This window comes from Budorcas taxicolor, chromosome 5 (genome assembly GCF_023091745.1).
Source record: "Budorcas taxicolor isolate Tak-1 chromosome 5, Takin1.1, whole genome shotgun sequence".
NCBI classification, from domain to species: Eukaryota; Metazoa; Chordata; class Mammalia; order Artiodactyla; family Bovidae; genus Budorcas; species Budorcas taxicolor.
Window position 1 is genome coordinate 149247584 of NC_068914.1, and position 16347 is coordinate 149263930.

At 49.6% G+C, this 16347-nt stretch overlaps 1 protein-coding gene across 1 annotated transcript; it reads left to right on the forward strand.

Moving 5' to 3' along the window:
* Nucleotides 1-3899: 3899 nt before the first annotated feature.
* FGF23 (fibroblast growth factor 23) lies at nt 3900-12451 on the forward strand. The gene is made up of 3 exons (XM_052641440.1): nt 3900-4095; nt 10351-10454; nt 12014-12451. The coding sequence occupies exons 1-3, from the start codon at nt 3900-3902 to the stop codon at nt 12449-12451; spliced, it is 738 nt and encodes a 245-aa protein (XP_052497400.1).
* The last annotated feature ends 3896 nt before the right edge of the window (nt 12452-16347 follow it).

The window sequence follows — 16347 nt, forward strand, 5'->3', positions numbered from 1 at the left end:
TACAGGAGTGGGTAGCCTATCCTTTCTCCAGGGGATCTTCCTGACCTAGGAATCGAATCAGGGTCTCCTGCATTGCAGGCAGATTCTTTACCAACTGAGCTATCAGGGAAGATTTGGTCATGGTAGCCTTCCCAAAATAAAAGCCCTTGGGAGGACTTGGGAGGACAACTTGGGAGGTATTGACTCTTGACTGAGAGGTGATGAGCTCTTTTTAAGTGTGTTTTATTGAACTACAGTCGATTTACAATGTGCGTTAATGTCTGGTGTACAGCAAAGTGATTCCGTTATACATACGCTTATATATGTTAATATACATGGTTTATATACATATACATGCACTTGTTAATCCCAAACTCCCTGTCCATCCCTTGCCCAACCTGCCTCCCCCTTGACAACCACAAGTCTGTTCTCTGTGTCTGTGAGTCTGTTTCTGTTTTGTAAATAAGTCCATTTGTGCCATATGTGAGATTCCACGTAAGTGATATCATGTGATATTGGTCTTTGTCCGATTCCCTTCACTTAGTGTGATAATCTCCAGGTCCATCCATGTCGCTGCATCATTTCATTCTTTTTATGACTGAGTAGTATTCCATTGTGCTTACATGCACCACATCTTTATCCATTCATCTGTTGATGGATTTAAGTTGCTCCCATGTCTTGACTATTGGAAATAGTGTTGGCTATGAACATAGAGTTCATGTATCTTTTCAAATTATAGTTTTCTCCACATATATGCCCAGGAGTGGGATTGCTGGATCATATGGCAATTTTATTTTTAGTTTTTTGAGGAACTTCCATACTGCTCTCCATAATGGCTGCACCAATTTATATCCCCACTAACAGCGTAGGGGGGAGTTCCTTTTTCTCCAGATTATTATTTGTAGATTTTTGCATGATGGCTCTTCTGACCAGTGTGAGATGGTTCTTCATTGTAGTTTTGAGATGTGAAGTTCTTAAAGTGGCCTGACAGCCTGTCTCACAGGACTGTCAGAGCATCAGATGGGATGCTGGGTGTAGACGCAGATTGTAGGTTGGGAAGAGCCAGACAGAAGCTAACCGTCTCCTGCCCAGCATGTCATCAGCTCCTTGAAGAGCAGGACTGTCCTTTTTCATTCTTAGGCTTCCCTAAAGACTTCCTACAAAGCACTGGCTGTAAGGTAGGCTTCCTATAAACACTTATGTGAGGATGCATTGGGGAAGAGAGAATCTGATTGGATATTAGGAAACGCGCTTTAACTGTCAACAGAACAACACACAGGATGATGCTTTCAGGAAGGCCATCCCTCCTGGAGTCTTAGGCATTGATCTTCCTGACTCCAGGGATTGGATGGGCAAGATGGCAGGGGAAACCACTGTTGAAATGATATACCCCGAAGACGTACAGGTAGGGAACAGAGACCTTCTTCTGCAGACAGGAGCTTCACAGTCCCACAAAGCAGAGAAAACCCTGACCCACTCTGAGACCACCTCCCCACAAGGGAAGGGGCCAGGGCGGTTTGCCTTCCAACCAGACTGGGACTGAAGCCAATGCCCACATCCTCCTCCCAAGACACCTGCCCTGCGTCCCACCATGCCTTGGTGGGGGCTGGGACAACCCTCCCCATCCACCCTGTGAGTCTCCCTCAAGCCTCTCTTGCCCTCACGTCCTCCTGGACCACTGGGTCCACCCAGAGATCTGTCCCTCCTCCGGATGCCCTGCTAAGCCCCACCCACCCTGGCCGTCCAGTCCCTCTCAGAAGGCAACTTGTAGGGAACAAATCACAGGATCATGGCGTGGGTCCCTTGAAGATAAGTTTGCATTGTATTCGGTAACTCCTCCCCTGCCCCTTCTGGCACAGGGAAGGCTCTCAGTACCCCTGCGGCTGGCTTTACAGTGCTATCCACCATCAGATGCTCCTGAATGACTTGTACTTCAATCCTCAAAGTTGTTTCTTTGGTTCGCTGAGGCATGGGGTTCTTTGTACGAACCATTCTGTGACTGTTCCTAAAAAAGGCTGTCTGACACATAGCATCAGTGGTGCTGGGTTCATCGCTCAGTCATGTCTGACTTTTTGTGACCCCATGGGCTGTAGCCCACCAGGCTCCTCCGTCTATGGATTTCCCAGGCAAGAATATTGGAGTGGGTTGCCCTTTCCTCCTCCAGGGGATCTTCCTGACCCAGGGATGGAACCCAGGTCTCCTGCAGCCACCAGGGAAGCCCCACATAGCGCATTGAATCTTCTCTCTAACCTGGGGCGTCAGCACCCTGTGTCTTAGAGACACATCCTGGGTCCAGGTGAGAAGCACTGTGTACCTTTGCTCCTGGTCCTTCCTCTCCTGCTCTCGTGACTTCAGCCCCAACCCGTGGTGGGCTCAGGACATGAAGCTTCAGACTCAACCACTCCCGGTATAAGCTGCGTGTTATTTAAACTGTCTTCACCAGCCTCCTCATCTACACAGAGGCGGTAACAGTTCCTCCCCCAGAGAGTTACTATGAAGAATACATGAGTTACATGTAAAGCGCTTAGTAAGCTCTCCGTAAGTGCCACGTGTCACCAGGATTATTATGGGGCCAGCAGCCTGGGGAAACTAAGACGCTGTCCCTGCTCTCCTGCTCATCTGCTTTGTGACTCCAGACATATAAACCCCAAGAGCTCCCTTTCTTCATGCAAAAAATTAAAATATTGTTAATGCCTGGTGTGTCTACCTCACAGGGTGGCCATGAGATCAGATGAGCAAATACACGTGAAAAATGCTTTTATAAACTATGAAAACATGTATACGTGCAGAATAACAAACACCAGCTTTCTGTGCCTGCATCTGTGTGACCTCGCACCCCATGATGCCTTGTGCAATAGTTCCTGACTTTTCTCTGCCTCCTGTGTTAGCTGAGGGCTCCTGGGGCAGGCATCACATCTCTCTCCTCCAATCAGAAGACATATCCAGTCCCAGGCCCCAGGCCCCCTAAGGACTAACTGTGGGGCCCCCTGGCCTGCAGCTCTGCTCCAGGGACCCTCCTGGGCGCTGCTCCCTGGGTATAGCCAGCAGACGTCCCATCTTCACAAGCTCTCTGAATTCAACTCCACGCTGCCAGGGAGACCACTATCCTGGTGGAGTGGCCCTGGGCAGTCCACATCAGGGAAACCAAGCAATCGAACCTCAGCATTTCATAAAGAAGCAGTGACTTTTGGTCTTTATCCTTCCTTCCCATCTCAAATCCTTCCCAAGGCAGCAACTTTGGCTTTGGGTGCCTCAGCCTCTGGCTCCCAAATCTTCACGAGGATGGAGTCTTGGAGGATGCCACGGCCTGATGCTGACCTGGGTTACTTCTGCGTCCCTCCAGACACCCACCTAGCACACTGTGCACAGAGAACGTTCTGGATGCACAGCTCCTGATTGGAATTCAAAACACTCGTTTGGGAGAGAAGCAAAATGAGTGGACTTGATGGGAGATTAATTGCACAGACGTCTGTCGACTGCATGGCTGAAGCTGGATTTTTTTCAGAACTGCTGGCTGCCTTCACATTTCCTGGTGGAAGTGGGGCAGGTCAGCAGACAGCCCAGAGTCGTAGATAACTTTTGCCCACACATCATTCACTTTTGGGAGCGTTGGCTTGAAATTGAGGGGTGTGTGTGTTTATGTGTGTGTGTGTGCGTGTCTGGAACCGACGTGCCTTCCGTGAGCCTCAGAGATCCCTGTATTCTCTTCAAATGGGCTGATTACAACACAGAGGATGTGGACGGCGGAGTTTTTCCTGTTTGATGTCACACTGCTACCCTTTAAAAGTCCGAGGGGAAAAAAGGAGGGAATGCAGCTGAGGAGCCTCAGGCCAGAAACCAGCAAAGAAGAGGAGAAAGAGGCCGGCAGAGGGAGGCAGGGTCGGGTTTCAGACTCAGCACCGATCACTCAGAGAATTGAGATGTTGGGGGCCGGCCTGGGGCTCTGGGTCTGCACCCTGAGCTGTGCGGTCCAAGCCTATCCCAACAGCTCCCCGCTGCTGGGCTCCAGCTGGGGCGGCCTCACCCACCTGTACACAGCCACGGCCAGGAACAGCTACCACCTGCAGATCCATGGAGACGGGCACGTAGATGGCTCCCCGCAGCAGACCGTCTACAGTGAGTGGGGCTCCACCCATGCCGGGGGAAGGGGGCTGCTCCGAGCATCCACCTTCAGGGGCCTGGGGAGGCCTTAGCTGGGCCAGAGGGCGAATGCAGCCTCCTAGACCCTTGTCCAGTGTGTGTGTGTGTGTGTGTGTGTGTGTGTGTGTGTGTGTTTAGACCTCGGGAGAATATTCTGTCACCTCCCCAATTAGTGTTTATTGGTTTCTCCCAACAGGAATAATTTCCACCTGAACCAAAATCTGTCTTCCCACAAAGAGCAACCTCTTCCCCTTTGCCCTGTCCAAAAAGTCATGAAAATGTACAAATGATAGACAAGGAGGCTGGGAGGAAGGGAAGCCAGACCAGTCAGTAGATGCTGAGTTATGCTCACTTTGGACTGGCTTAGCCTTGGAGGTTGTAAAGAGGATTCTTGTACCAGACCAAGGCTTGGGATAGATGAATCCAGGGGCTCTTTCCAACTCCGGGCTTCTATTATTCTGGCCATGTAAAAGTTCTCAGGAAAAATGTATCAAAGACTAGACTAGACTAGACAGCGTTCACTGTCTTCATGAGTCTGACCCAGTGAATCCACACACCCATCCGTGCACTCATCCATCCGACAACCTTACTGAGGGCTTCAGTGGTACCCAGGCTGCTATGAGCCAGTGAGTCTTCTCTGTGGAGCTGAAAGGTCTACCTAGTAGCAAATTGAGCTGCTTGGAAACTCACTGAAAACATAAGACAATCAGAATGTTTTTAAAGATCAGGTTTGTGGAAAACTGGACCACAGACTACAATAGTCAGCCAACTAGCTGTGCTTCCGATGTCCCCAGAAGGGAAAATGGGATGGGAAGAGGATGGATGTTTAAAAAGACATGGTCTTCTCTTTTATGAGAACTAGTAAAAATTACTCTAAGGATACAGAAAAATGCCAACTGATTCAAAATTCAGTCAGAGGAGTGAAAGAGTAATCACAATCTCTGTTTAATTTTAAAAAATGTATTGTAGGAATGACTTGCCCTTTATTGCTGCAAGGAAGGATTCAGTAATTTTGCGACGGCCTTGCAGTATGCAAGACATTCATTCTGCTAAGAATCAAAGGGCCTTAAACGTGGTAGCAAGACAGATGAACAAGCAAAGCCGAGAGATCAGACAGACCTCCTCAAATTCTCAGCAGGTGGTGACGGGAGATAGGAAGAAGGTCTCCCCAAATACCAAATGGTTTCCAGAACTCAGGGGAATATGGTAGAATTCAGGCACCAACATCTTGGAAGCCAAGTTTGAGCCACATGGCAAAAATCTGAACTAAATCGGGATACAGTTGTTGCCGCCAATGGAGAGCGTGTTTTATTCAATGGATACTTAGCAGCATCTGCAATGTGTCCGACATTACCCAAAGCTAAGGTGACTTCAGAAGAAGACCCAGCCCTTCAATCACCTCCAGGCTTCCAACCCTTCATGTCTTCCCGCTGTGAAGAGACTATTAGGAAACATGGTTTTGCACCTCTCGTGGAGGGTCACCCTCCCTTCAAGATGAGAGATGATTTTCAATGCAGGATAGTAGATTATGGTACATTACTGTGATTCCCCTAGATGGAAAGGGCTGCAGACGATTAGAGACTGCTTCTAAAACTTATCTTCCTTTGATGAAAGGAAGCCCCCAAAGATGCATCCTGGTGGGGATGGGAGGAGGGCTGTGAGTGGTGCCAGAAGGGGGCGGGGCTTAGCCTACTGAATTTGCAGAATGAATCAGAGAACTTTCCCTCTTGTAGCCACTGACCTCAGGCCCCCAAAAGGCACAGAGCGCTAGTTGGAATGAATTAAAATCACTGAGAGGAAGCAAAGTGAAATGGACTGACTTCAGATTTTTTTTTTTTTTTACAGAAATGTGCTTTTGTTTTGTCATATGTAGACTCTAGCTAAGCCTGTGTCTCTGGCAATTAAGAAACCTGGGAAGGGACAGAGTCAGGGGTGGGAGGGAGACACTTCTCCTAGTTTGTATAAACTTTTATATTATTCAGATCAGTTGTCATGAGCATTATATACATATAGATAAAGAAATAGATTAGAGAAAGAGAGAGATAGGTAGGCTAAGATAAAAAGTTACCCAAAAAGGAAAGAAGAAACACTGATACGTGTAACTAGCTAGCACAACCAAGTAACAGGCTGAAGAATTTGTAATGACCTCCCCACCAAGCGATGCTGGAATTTTTGTAAAACCAACGATGGTTTCACATTGATGGAAAGATGTGGGGTGTATTTCCCCTCCTAATTAATTATGCATTTCCAGTAAAATGCAGTTCACTTGATTAATGTGCTTTACTAAATTCTTTTTTTTTAACTTTTGTAAGTGAGGAACTTTGATTAATTGGTGAGTGTTCAGCCCATCTTTGGTTTGTTGATCATCATTACATTATCTGCTACAAGATGCTAGACCCTCAGGTCTAGGGAACGTCTCTGAAGCCTGTATCTCCTCCCTACTGTAAACAAGGTCACCCTCTTGAACCCCGTGAGCCCCACTATGTGGCAAGAGTAGCAACGAGATGCTTATTACTCCCAGTTAATATTTCTGTCTAGATCCTAAACTTTTTACTTCCTTCACCTTCCCCAGTGTCACTTTCTTTACATGAAGCTGAACCATCCTTGGGCTTTTTAATCTTTCAAAATAATATCTTTCTTTTGGGGACCCCAAGGCTGTTTTGGAGAAGGAAATGGCAACCCACTCCTGTATTCTTGCCTGGAGAATCTCATGGACAGAGGAGCCTGGCGGTCTACACCCCATGGGGTGGCAAAGAATCGGACATGACTGAGCAACTAACACACAACACAAAGCTGTTTACACCCATCATCTTATTTGTCACTTACTGGCCATGAGATGTGAATAGGGGAGAAAATTTTCTACTTTTACAGCAGAGGTTGAAGCAAAATGGTCACAGTAACAATCACTGGTATTTAGAAAGTGTGTTTATAGTGGATAAAAATATTATCTCCTTACATCCCAAAGTCGACCAAATGGCGTAAATGATTGTGCTCCAAATGAGAAAACAGAGATTCAAGAACACAGATAACTGGCTTGTGGTCACATATGGTAAGTGACCTAAAGAACACCTGGACAGGGTCCCACGCTTCTCCTGGGGTCAGGTACACAGACATGGCATCATGAAAGGAAATGTCCTTCACACCTGCCGGGCTCCAACAGATGTGGTCCCAGCAGCCAGGGGTTGGTTGATGCCTTCTTTCTGCCAAATTCTGCCCATGGGTCTGTGCAGACCTGCCTTGGGCCCCTGCACCGGGGAGAGAAAGCAGCTCTTGCCTTTGCTAGACTTCTGCATCGGCTCCCGTGGATTTGGTTCGAGCCTGCGCACCCTCACAGCAGCGGCTCCCTGTCCCTCTGCAGGCTGCCTTCTGTCCGCAGTGGCCCTGGACACCACACACACCACCCAGAGGGACGCAGGCATCCACCGGTGAGAGCCCAAGTGATGGCTTGTCGTCAAGGGCAGGCCAGCCACCCTCCATGGAACCTTCCATCTGCTAAACATTTTCAAGGCACTTTTACAGCATCATCCCTTTTGATCCTGCCGCAGCCCTGGGGAGCAGGCAGCGCAGCTGTGAGACGAGAGCGATGACTTGCGGAGGCTACAACGTTAGTAAAAGCTGTAACAGGGAACAGAATCTTAGTGTCTGGGTTCCGGGCTGCTGGCTCAGAACCTCTTCCCTCACCCCCTCCAGGGCACCACGACCTGGAAGCCTCATAGCCATGGCCTGGATTTTGGCCCCTGATTGTGTCTTCTGAGGCTTGTCATGACAGGCTTGTCATGTTGGAGATGACCTCCTGGGCCGTGGGCAAAGGATGTCAGGGTCACGGACCGGAGTTTGAATATTGCCATAGGTTCCTCATCATTTAAATTGGGAGGTTGCTACTTCCAACATTAATAGTGGTGACATTAACAACATAGCAGCTGGGGTTTTAAAAAATTCTTTTTTACTTCTTTAGTTTCAGTGCCCAAGGCATGTGGGATCTAAGTTCTCCAACCAGGAATTGAACCTGAGCCCCCCTGCAATGGAAACTTAGGGTCTTAACCACTGGACAAGTAGGCAAGTCCCATATTTTGAGAACTTATCAAGTACTCAGAGTACAACCTCTCGAAAACAGTTATGAAGTATAATTTTTTATTCCAGCTAGATTGAAAAATCATCAGGCTAGAAACAGCTTCTTGTTCCTTATGTTTCAGGTCTTCCCTCGACAGTAACTGTAGATCTGAGACACCCCGACAGACGCCACTATGGAGGATTTCACATCCTCTGCACCTCCCATAACCCACCCCACTTCCAGAAGCTTCTGTCAAGGCCAATCCTTAGCCACACTTGGAAACCAACGACTGCTCCCCTTGGGCTTCTTTCTGGGCTCACTCTCGGCCTCACGGCCTCTGCCTGTTATCATTCTGACTGCTCTGAGCTCACCTAGGGTCTGAGCACTGCCTGCTGCTGTCCTTGGAGGGCTCTGCATGGAGCCCACAGTGGGTAGATCTGGGGTGTAACTCACCAACGAGGCGCCACCACTTACTGGGCACACATGCCCGGCATCCACAGCTCTCCAGGCTACCTTTCTAGAAGACCCCTGCCTGAACTACCTCCCTGGGGACTCTGAGGCCAAATGAGACATTTGGGGAACAATTCTCTGGTCGGCTAAGGGAAGAGACCCTGAGACTTAAAAAAATGATCCTAGTAGAAAATGTCAGGAAATTAAACACATTTGGGGAGGAAGTCTTGCTCAATTATCAATCGCATCACACTTTTTATGGTCTAATTGTACCCTTGCTACAAAACAGAAACTTTAGACTTTATTTAAAGTCACTGGTACTTCTTAAAACTGCAAGTCTCCACGGGGGTGGGCAAAGGAGTGGGGGGGGTCACACTTAAAGCTGCTGTCACTTACTCAGGGTGTAAGTAGTATGAATGGCTGTCAGGCTTTTGTCCAGGGCTAGGGGGTTATTCAATTGTTATTTTCAGCTGTGCTGGGTCTTTACTGCCACGTGTGACTTTCTCTAGTTGCAGCAAGTGGGGGACACTCTCCATTGCAGGGCAAGGGCTTCTCATTGCAGTGGCATCTCTTGCTGAGGAATACGGGCTCTAGAGCGTGCGGGCTTCGGTAGTTGTGGTGCCCAGGCTTAGTTGCCCCGCGGCATGTGGAATCTCCCGAACCAGGGATCGAACCCGTGTCCCCTGCATTGGCAGGTGGAGTCCCAACCACTGGACCACCAGGGAAGCCCCAGGGCTAGGTTTTGAGAGAGGCTGCCCCTGGGGGAGAGGGGCACCTGCAAGTGAGAAAAGGAAAAAGAATAGTGATGGAGAAGCAAGAAGTAATTCCCTGCATCCATTCACCATGGAAAGCTAAACCACCTGTTTCTCCACACTAGCGAGGCATAAACTTATTAACACAGGTGATGCAGTACATGCTGTGCTGGGGTGAGCCATTGTTTGGAGGGGCTGAGAAGAAGGAACAGTCCATGCAGATGAGGGAAATTAGAAAAGTCTCCATAAAATGGGGACATATGAGCCTGGCCTTGGAGCATGAGTGACCTGGATACACAGAGAGGAGAGGAGAAGATTCACTCAAATACAGTTTTTGACACAGAAAGGGTGCTGACTGCTGTATCACCGGCTCCGCACAGCTATCTCGGTGGAGGATCAGGCTCCAAGTACAATCTGGATTCCTGAAAGACATCTGGGCATAGATTTCAAAATCACAAAAGCTTGGGAGAATGTGACCACCATGGCAAACATTAAGCAGTATGAGCCAAGGACTTCCCTGGTGGTCCAATGGTTAAGATTCTGCACTTCCAATGTGGGGGGGGAAGGGAGGACAGGTTCAATTCCTGGACGGGGAACTAAGATCTATACTGTCAAAACATAAAAGTATGAGCCAAACTCATACTAGTATGAGTTACTAGTATAAGTTTGTCCCCTTACATAAAAGTATGTCCCCCAAAAGGGGACAACAGAGTCCAGGGAGAGAGAACCGTGTTGGCACGGGTAGAAGAATGCTGGGAGCTTGGGGTGCTCCTGACAGGCAGGGGGAGAAACAGGAGGCAAGGTGGAGGGGAGGGGCATGGGGAAGTGGGAGTCAGAAGAAAGAGGCTGAACAAGGACAACTGTGAGGAGTTCTGTGAAGTCCTCACCCTGCCCCAATCAAGATCAATCAAGGCAGGCTTCTTGGAGGTGGGGACCACATGTGAAGCCAGGTTTGGACCTGAATGGTTTTCTCCACAGGCGCCCTGATGATCAGATCGGAGGATGCGGGCTTTGTGGTGATAACAGGTGTGATGAGCAGGCGGTACCTCTGCATGGACTTCACAGGCAACATTTTTGGATCCGTGAGTTTCTTTTTGTGCTGGGTTATTATTTGCAAATACTTATCTCACAGCTCTGGCAAAACATAGAACCTTATAGCTTAAAGATTTTCACTTGCAGTGTATCTTGGTGATCTTTTCACTGAGGACTTTTACCCATCTAAGTATCAGATGCTGTGGTTTATACAACTGGGTTCTGAACCCAGGATGTCCAGCTCTAGGGTTCCTGGGCTCTCAGCTTCTAATCTGACCTGCCCCACTTGGTCCCCATTTTTGTACCTGGCACAGCACCTTGTCTGCAGCCCAGGTCCTCATGTCACATCCGTTCATATTGTAAAGTCCGTTAGAAAGAAAGGGTGAGAAGCCACTGGCATCTCATGATGTTGTTCCTAGATGTCCGTGACCTTGGGCAAGTCCCCTATATCTGTCAACTTGTTTCCTGACCTGGAAGAAGTCAAGGGTGGGGATGTGGATCATATGCCCTGTGGGCTTCCCCCAATTCAAGGTCTGTAAGGGATTCTCTCCGTCCCAGCTGTGACAGCTGCTCTGTGCTGGAGAGCAGCAGCGCCGCCCTCCCAAACATCAGGCCTTAAAACAGGAGCAGGAAGGCGGAGCTCCGGAGCTCCTCCCACCAGAAATTCCAAGACAGCAATTCCTTTCTGTTTGGCTTGCTGTGGCCCAGCACCCGCCACAGAGTCTGACCCAGAGCAGATAAATATCTGTTGAACAAATATAGATAAATAGATAGGAAAATACCTGTTGACCACATACAGGCATATAGAGAGTCCTCATCTTTAAAATACTGACTTCCTGGACTCTGGGATTTCCCTAGCTCAGTCGGTAAAGAATCTGCCTACAGTGCAGGAGACCTGGGTTCAAACCCTGGGTGGGGAAGATCCCCTGAATAAGGAAATGGCAAACTCACTCCAGTATTCTTGCCTGGAGAATTCCTCGGACAGAGGAGACTGGCAGGTCCATGGTGTCAGAAAGAGTCGGACACAACTGAGTGCCTAACACTTTCTTTCCTGGACTTTGAGGATTGAATGGCATACTCTGCAAAAGGTCCCAGCGGTCACTGGGCAAAACCCAGCCCCAATGAGTGGCTGAGTGAGGGCTTGCCTAGGTCATCTGGTGATGAAGTTCATGTCCTGAATTCCCACGTTCTGTCTCCGCTGGGAGCACCCTCACTTAAGTGGGGCCCCACAAACCTCAGCCCACCTTTGTCCAGGTAAAAAGGCTGACCCAAGTCGCCACTGAGCCCAAAAAGGGTTTAAAGGGCAGTGACAGGGCAGGACGAGGCCGCATGGAAGTCGGCCTCCTTCCAGAAAGCTGGTTTTGACCAGCGTGGCTCCAGGAAGCCACACGCCGCCAGTGAGTCCTCAGGCGGGCCGAGAGGAACCGCGCTGGGGGCCTGGTAGCTTGGAAATGAGTGGAAATCCCTTTTGCCCAGCAGGGCACGAAAGGGTTTTAAAGGCACGGCCCTAGCAGAGTGGGCCGGAGGGATGGGGTCCTCGAGGTGCGGCTGGTCGCATCCAGTCCCCACAGGCTCCGGGCTCACCCCAGTCTCCCCGCCCCGCTTGCAGCATCACTTCAGCCCGGAGAGCTGCCGGTTCCGGCAGCGGACGCTGGAGAACGGCTACGACGTGTACCACTCGCCGCAGCACCGCTTCCTCGTCAGCCTGGGCCGGGCCAAGCGCGCCTTCCTGCCGGGCACCAACCCGCCCCCATACGCGCAGTTCCTGTCGCGCAGGAACGAGATCCCGCTGCCGCACTTCGCCGCCACCGCGCGGCCCCGGCGCCACACGCGCAGCGCGCACGACGGCGGGGACCCGCTCAGCGTGCTCAAGCCGCGCGCCCGCGCCACGCCCGTGCCCGCCGCCTGCTCCCAGGAGCTACCCAGCGCCGAGGACGCCGGCCCTGCCGCCAGCGACCCGCTCGGGGTGCTCCGCGGACACCGGCTGGACGTGCGCGCCGGCTCCGCGGGCGCCGAGCGCTGCCGGCCCTTCCCCGGCTTCGCCTAGGGCGCCCGACTTGGGAAAGGCACATCGTCTCCTGGGGGACAGGCTCCCTTGCCACCCCTAGCAAAGGAGGTGGAGTGGGGTGGTGGCTCCCTTCCCGGGAGGTCTGGCACTCCCCGCTCCAGGGGGAATCGCCCTTTGAGGCCTGCGGGATGGAACTCCTCACCTTCCTCATCCCACCTCTCCACGCACCCCTGGGAGAGAAGGGGTCCCCGCCCACTCTCCTCCTCCCTCTCCTGTCCTCTCCATCAGTCCAGTCATTAAGAACAAAGGCTTAGAGACTTCCCTGGTGGTCCAGTGGTTAAAATTCAGCCGTGCCAATGCAGGGCATGTGGGTTCGATCCCTGGTGGAGGAACTGAGATCCCACATGCCTTGCGGGCCAAAACAAACAAAATTTAAAAAGCAACCAAGGTTTAGGCAGTTGATCCCCCCCAACACCCCCTCCTCTCACCCGGGGAGGTGAAGGGGAGAACCCAAGCCAGCAGATTCTTCACTACACACTTCTTTGTGTCATCTGCCTGGACCCTGCTTGACCTTGACCTGAGAGGACATTAACAGATTGACTAGGCAATCCTACTGGCAAACATCCTTAAGCATCTCTGGAAAAGCCTGTCCACAAGATTGGCGGTAGGCTGGTCAAAACTTAGCCAAAATGACTGCTCAGAGATGGGAGGCAAGGGATCAAGGTGGAAACATCCCCTCCCTACTGGGCGGTCCCCCTGCCCTGCCCTCTCCCTCTCTGCAGCCAAAGCCGGGTGCCCAGAGTGACCCCTGCGGCCCTGACACAGCTCTGCCTCTTGGACCGCCTCTGGCTTGAGTGAATTGAGCCTAAGGAGGGGATCCAGTCTTGGCTCCAGAGGATCTACACTGCTAGGATTTGTTTTTCCAAGGGGAAAAAAATTCAAACTCTCCTTAGAGGCGTTTAACTAAGTCTCTGCTTCCAGGTTGAGTGGCAATCCCAACTATACAACTGTTGCAGGGAGGTCTTGAGACCACTGCTGTGGGTTTTGGGGTCTTTGTGACAATTGTGCCCTTTCACGAAGTGGCATTGAGGATCCTGGGGAAAGAAATGCAGGACTGGGGACCCCAGTGCAGGAGTTAGAAAAAGCCAGCATTGTCAGCTCTTCATCACGACCCTACCTGCCCTGCAGCCATGGCCAGAGGCTTAGCTAACACTCTCCTAGGCTGGCATGTCTGGGTGTTACTCCACTTGGAAGTTCTGGGGGCACCAAAGACAGTTTTCAGTCCCAGAAGCCCCAGCGGCACCCTGAGGAATACCGACTCTCACTTATAGACGATGGAGCACTAGGCAGGGGACTGATGACTTAGGCATCCTCAGGGGCCCCGTTCCTACCTCTGTTTCAATGGCCACCTGAAGAGGAGAATGTGGGCAAGCAGGGCAGATCTGAATAGCAGCTTCCTCCCAGTCACCTCACCACCCTCCTTGCCGGCCCCCGCTTCTCATCATGCACCCAATCTTAGAAACTGATCCGCTGTCCTCACCTGATGGTTTTAGGCTGAAGGACCAGTTCCTATTTTGAAACACTGACTGTGTATGACACTATATAGCAGTACATGGCAACTATTTCCTCTATAGTCTTCATTTCCCATCGGAGATACTATTATACTGTATAAGAGCTACTGGAGAACTCCATGGAAAGGACTTTGGCAGAAAACTGGTTCTTTGGGGTTTTCTCTTTGGCAGAGCCGAGGGAGCCCCACAGTCTTTTGTCCCTTAGCACATGGCAATATTTATTTATTTATTTGGAAGATTTTTGCCTCTCGCTCTATATTTATAGATATTTATAAAAATGTAACCCCACCCTTTTCCTTTCTTCTGTTAAAAATAAAATTTATCTCAGCTTCTCTGAGTTTCTTTTTCTGTATGCATACATAAAAGTATTTCAAAATGAGAATAAAAGGAATTATGGTAGAGGAGCACTGGGAAAATGTAGAGAAAGCAAAACTGAAAAAAAAAATCAGAACTTTAAAATATTCCGGGTTTTCCCATACACAAACAAACTCAGTAATTTTGACTAATTCAGAGAGAATTCTGGAAAACAAAGAAAAAATTTTAATCGTGATTATATTTCTGGTCACTCTAGGTTGTTGTTTCCTTCAGAGAGAAAATTTTCTATTTGAAAAATACCCAGAGACAACAACATCAAGATTCCAGTAACCCTCTGAAGGAACATGACACATCTCCAGGCTCTGGATGAAATAAGGGGAAATGGCCCACAGTCCAGAGAAAATGCAGGCACTAGAGACCAGCCATTAGATGAGCCAGGTCCTGGAACCAGTGACAGGAACTTTGAAGCAGTTATGATAAATATATTTAAGGATTTAAAAGGAAAGAATGGTACTAAGGAATAAACAGATCAGAGAAAAGAACCAAGTAGAAATCAAGACTTGAAAAATATAATATCTGAAATAATAAATTTATTAAGCAGGTTTAACAGTAGATTGAAGATGAAAGAATAGCCATTGAAGATAATAAAGTCAACATATACCCTAAAGAAAGAAAAAATGTTAAAAAAAAAAATCATGACCGGTGTCTCAATGATTTATGTGACAGTATCAAACTGTCCAAAGCATGTGTAAGTTCCAGGAAAGGAACAGAAAAAGTTGAGGAATATTATTTGAAGATATAATGGCTGAAATTTCCCAAAAATTGATGAAAAATGAATGCACTGATACAAGAAGTTCATCAAACCTCAAGAAAAATAACAACAAAGGTAATCACAGTCAAACTGTGATTTGGGGATGGCTCAGTGGGTAAAGGGAGCAGGCGATGGCACCCCTCTCCAGCACTCTTGCCTGGCAAATCCCACGGACAGAGGGGCCTGGTGGGCTGCAGTCCACGGGGTCGCTAGGTGTCAGACACGACTGAGCGACTTCACCTTCACTTTTCACTTTCATGCATTGGAGAAGGAAACAGCAACCCACCCCAGTGTTCTTGCCTGGAGAATCCCAGGGACGGGGGAGCCTGGTGGGCTGCCATCTATGGGTCGCACAGAGTCGGATACGACTGAAGCGACTTAGCAGCAGCAGCAGTGGGTAAAGAATCCACCGGTAATACAGGAGACACAGGAGACCTGGGTTTGGTCCCTCGGTCGGGAAGACCCCCTGGAAGAGGAAATGACAGCCCACTCCAGTGTTCTTGCCTGGAGAATCCCATGGACAGAGCAGCCTGGTGGGCTGGAGGCCGTGCGGTGGCAGAGTCGGACACGACTGAGTGCCTAACACTTTCATTTCAACACACTGAAATTTTGCAGGGGAAAGTACATGGGATCTCCAGATTGCTCTCCAGTGTTTCAAGGGAAAAACATACACATGAGCCTGCAGGACAAAACAAATGGTTCAAAATGTAAGCAAGTGGTGAATCTGGGTTAAGAGATTAACATGAGGAGTTTCTTGTATTATTCTTGCCACTTTTCTGTAGCTATGATATATCAAAAGCAAAAGGTTACCAACACACACACACACTTTATTATAATTATTCTCCATTTAATATGAGGAAATAGCAGCTCGGGGACATGGACAGACTCATTCAGCCACAAAACTACTAGAAGCTGAATGCAAGTCTACTGACCACGAATCTTCCCCATGTTACGGCCTGGCCCCATCAGACATTAACCTATCAACAGATGAGCCCCAGCCCTTACAACAGGCCACAAAGGCAGGCCTCCCTCCCTCATCCCTTCTGCTTTCTGCCCTCTTCTCCTGTCACCTACCCAGACTTCCCAGTACCCGCTCCCCCGGCACCAGCTTGGGTCCCACACAGAGCTAGACCCCTCTTCCTCCATCCCTGTGCCCCCCATCTCCATCTGGGTTGCTCGTCTCCTCCCACAGACGAGCAGAGTTCACTCTTGGTTTCAGTCTTTGGATCCCACCTTCT